Genomic DNA, 4,557 nt, shown 5'->3' on the forward strand with positions numbered 1-4,557 from the left:
CGTTCTATATGGAAGAGCATATATATGGGGAGTATGTGAAAGAATGTTTGTATTAAAGTATACTCTCTTTTAATAAGCACTCCGGGAAGATCATCTAGAAAGACTTCTGGAAACTCTTTTAGTACTGAAACTGACTGAATAAGAGGTATCTCAACACTAGAGTCATTGACTGAATAAGAGGTATCTCAACACTAGAGTCATTAACTCAGACTAAGTGATAGACACACTCCTTGGAAACTAATGTTCTTGCCATAAGGTAAAAAATAAAATGATCCTTAGGCGCGAAATACTTTTCCACTCCAAGAATGGATTATTCAGAAACTCAAACTTTACAACTCGAGTTCTATAATCAAGTGACAGGCATGAAGCCAGTCCATACCAAGAATGACATTAAAATCTACCATGTCTAGTTTGATTAAATCAGCCATGGTGTCCTTGTGATCGATGGAAATGACACAATCTCGATATACTTGTTTCGCTAGAATAGACTCCCCAACAGGTGTAGAAACACAAAAGGGTTCACAAAGTTTCTCGGGAAGAACATCAAAATTATTTGCAATATAAGGAGCCACAAAAGATAAACTTTCTCTTCAGTCTAGAAAAGCATAAACATCAAGATTAAAGACTTTGATCAGAACAGTGAAAACATATGGATAATTCTCTTGCTCTTGACAACTAGTGATCGCATAATGATGGTTTGCTCCTCCTCCAGTACCGGAAGTAGCTCCTCTAAGTGCAACCTTGTCTGGTGGAGAAACTGATGAAGATTGGGCTTTATTGCCCTGATCCCCATTACCTTGTCGGTTATTAGGCCACTCTTTCATGAAGTGACCCTCTTCTCCACACTTGAAACAACATGTGGATCCATCCCGATATTTACCTAGGTGGGTCCTACCACACTTAGCACATGAAGGATCCTAGTTAATTTTTTATGCCACACTACCCTGAGACTCTATAGGTCTTACTTTGGAGTGTTGTGAATTCTAATTATTGTACTCACCTTTGTTTCTAGGTGCAGGTGAACAAGCAGATAATGGATCAGGTCCCTTTTTCTTTTGTTGGAAAGAAGATTGGTTCACGTTATTTCTTTGTTGCCCGGACTCACTCCCCGTCTTCGCTTTCTTTCTTCTGAACCCCTCTATATCACTGACCTTCTCTTCCTCAACCTACTGCACATACACCATCAACCTTGATTTAGCCATTTCACTTATTAGAATTGCAACCTTACCTTTCTTACTCGACAAACGATACAACCCAGTAACAAACAAACTCATTCTACTCCTTATATCCACAACCATCTCTGAAGCATAAAGTGATAGTTGGTGAGCTTCAATCCATATTCATGAACACTTAGTGAATCTTGATTAAGAGTGAGAAACTCTCGTACCTTGGCCTCTTTCAGTTCTCGAGGAAAGAAACGCCCCAAGAAGGCCTCCTCAAAACAAGCCTAACTCACATGTGGTGCTCTCCTAGGTCTACCCTCCTTCCATTGGTCAAACCAAGTTCTAGAAACATTCTTCAGTTGATATGCAACTATTTCTACTCGCTCAGCATTGGCCACGTGCAAAACCTCAAATACCTTCTGTAGTGCCTCAACAAAACTCTCTGGATCCTCAATAGTGCTTGAGCTAGTGATACTTGGAGGATTCATCCTCAAGAACTCTCAGATCCTTGAAATATCAGTCACTTCTTGTCTAGATCCTCTTTGTTGCCCAGCTTAATTAGTCACATCTTGGATTAACATTTGAATCACTTTCCTAGGTTCACCATTCGTGAATTATCCTTGGGGTTGCATTTCAGGTGCATTAGGTACCCCTTGCTCATCAACGTTACTCCTAGGAAGACCTCGGATAGCCCTTCGCGGAGGCATGATTAACTGAAAGATATGCAAAAGCACGAACTAGAAGAAACTTTTTAGAGATCAAACTCTAATGCACAAAATGAGTTTTAAAGAAATGAGATAATTTCCTAAGTGTTACAACCTCCTAATTAGAGATATGGCACGCTTCACACTGATAGCTAGGAATCTACAGACATGGCTTCATACACTCCCAAGCTTGTCACTCCCTGAGCCTACACCCTAGGTAGAACTGACACTCGAGAACCGTTGATAGGCCCCAAGAGAATTCTTAGACTAGTTTACTTACTCGGTGGAAGTCTCTAAGCATTATTGCAATGATCAAATGCATTTCTACTCAACTGTTTAGTAAAATTACATAGAATGTTCAAAGTTCAACTATTCAACTTGGCCAAAATGGCAAGTCAAGTCTTAATATATGAAATAAAAATGTAAAGACAACCCAATTACTAACAGTCTATGAAGACTCTAAAACAAGGAGTGATGTCATGACAAGACCCTCGATCATCCTAATAACTAAAGTACTAAAGTAAATGATAAAAGTAGCCCTCCAAAAAGCAAGAAGGCTCACCAATTGACTTTGTTGTGCTCAACTGGATCAATGAGGCGCTGGATAATGATCTTGGTTACCTGTGTCTACATCATGAAACGATGCAGGCAAAATGACATCAATACATTGAATATACGGTTATGCAAGGGGAATACTAAAACATAATGTAATCTTGAAAAGAATCTAAAAGGAAAACTTACCTTGGCTTTATTCAACTCATGAATAACTTATCTCTATATAAAGCAACAATACACATGCAATATATGGAAAGCTTTTAAAACAGTAGAAACAACTAAGTTCATAAAAAAATGCAATAGCAACTCAACTTACTCATTTAATAAAGTAATATAACTTATGTGGGAGTTTCTCTAACATACAATCACCACTATAAACCTAAGTTGGTGATACAACGTCTTGCCCACGAAGCCAAAATTATCCTATACTTTTCTTTATATAGAACGCCTTAACTAAGTGGGTCCACTAGTCTACACTTAAAAGCACTAAGGAATCATCTAAAAAGTATGCCCATGATAGATACATGGTTTATGGGGACTTGAGTTATTATGAATTCATGTCCCCATATCGATGCTCAATACTACTCCAAAAATATACTTAGTTCAAAATTTTTAAAAACAAAACTCTTTCTTTGGTTTGAGAAAATTAGTCAAAAATTAGCTTACAGCTCTCCTGGAAATAGGTGTTTCCGTTTCTTGTTCAAATGTGAAAATAGTTTAAACTCTTGGGTCTACTTAGTTCCCGCAATATCTTTGAATAAATGAACATTTACTCTTATCCGTAGAAAACTCAAGGCTTAAGTCTCAGTACAAAGTTAAAACGTTTGTAAAAGACTTTTGAAAACTTTATGAACTTCTCTTGACTTGATTCTTAACTTCTTAACTTAATTGTTAACTTTCCTTGAATTGAATGATGGGTTCAAGGTTCATGATCTCATGTTTATGGATGACTTCATAATGTTTAGACGTATCTTAGAGTGTTGCAATAAACTAAAAAAATATAGGTATGTTGCTAAGGAACTAGTACAAAAAGATAGGGGAAGAATGGGAAGAACTAGCGGCCTTGACGTTATTAGAGGCGCGGTGCACCAGAGGGTAAAATTTAGAGACTGACTTGGGTCTCTCTGGCTGGCACGGCGCCCTAGAGGTCAAAATTTAGAGTCCATATTAGGGGCTCTGTCTAGGGCGGCTCCCCAGCCCCTACCCAGGTGAGTTCCGACTTTTCTAGCACATTTTTCATCTCCAAACCCCCTATTTCAACTTGGTTCTTTCCTTAATCACTTAGAATCAAATATAACATAAAATACATCAGATTCTACTCGAAATCACACCTAAAATCATTAATCAAACTCAAGAAATTTCAACAACAAGAACCCACAAGATTTCAATCGAACTAACATCAAGAACTTATAGGATTTACCATCAAAACTATGTAACTTCACTGAATTGGATCATGATTGGCACGTGGATGAACTAACCCAACGGTATGTTATCTCGCATACCTCGTAGGCATCACCCCTTGACAAATCCACTCGCAGACCTCCAAGAATCGACGAATCTTAAACTTTCTTTTGTTTTCTCTTCTTTTCTATTTCTCCAAGACCTAACGTAAATTTCCAATTTTATAAACTGATATAATTCTAACTAAAACCCAAATAAACTCCTAAAATGAATTAAAATAATTGGGTTAGTAAAATACTAAAATACCCTTCAAAAATCCGATTTAGACTTCCTTATTGAACAAGCCAACTTCAAATGGGGATATCTCATTCATACAAACTCGAAATTGCGCAAACTCGATAGTGTTTGAAATATAATTCCAAGATCTTTCCTACCGTATTTGTAAGCACACCTAACTCATCCTAATCTAGGATTTATGGTCGTTTCAAGATAACCAAAACCCCAACATAACATAACTTAACAAATTTCCAGATTTTCCCTTCTTTCCTAAAATGACTATTTCCAATTCTAACCCTTTATAGTTATTTCAATTGGATAGATGATACAATTGGTATCAAGGATATTTTATCCAATGAGGAGATTCTTATTCATATTCTAGATCGCAATATGTTTAGAAATTGAAAACCAAAGAGGTAGCATTAGTCAAGGTTCCGTGGAGGAATCAGTTTGTTGAG

General features: G+C 37.2%; 1 protein-coding gene across 1 annotated transcript; it reads right to left on the minus strand.

Moving 5' to 3' along the window:
* Positions 1 to 590: 590 nt before the first annotated feature.
* Positions 591 to 1,651, minus strand: LOC107009879. Its single transcript, XM_015209187.1, has 3 exons — positions 1,457 to 1,651; positions 1,001 to 1,166; positions 591 to 880 (listed from the first exon to the last, which is right to left on the minus strand). Exons 1-3 carry the CDS (start codon positions 1,649 to 1,651, stop codon positions 591 to 593), a joined length of 651 nt encoding a protein of 216 aa, XP_015064673.1.
* Positions 1,652 to 4,557: the final 2,906 nt, after the last annotated feature.

This window comes from Solanum pennellii, chromosome 2 (genome assembly GCF_001406875.1).
Source record: "Solanum pennellii chromosome 2, SPENNV200".
Lineage (NCBI taxonomy): Eukaryota > Viridiplantae > Streptophyta > Magnoliopsida > Solanales > Solanaceae > Solanum > Solanum pennellii.

Coding starts and splice junctions, on each gene's coding strand:
- LOC107009879 (XM_015209187.1), bottom strand. CDS start 1,651: ATGAATCCTCCAAGTATCACTAGCTCAAGCACTATTGAGGATCCAGAG. Junction 1,167..1,456: donor GACCTAGGAGAGCACCACAT/GTGAGTTAGGCT, acceptor TATGTGCAGTAG/GTTGAGGAAGAGAAGGTCAG. Junction 881..1,000: donor ACCTGCACCTAGAAACAAAG/GTGAGTACAATA, acceptor GGACCCACCTAG/GTAAATATCGGGATGGATCC.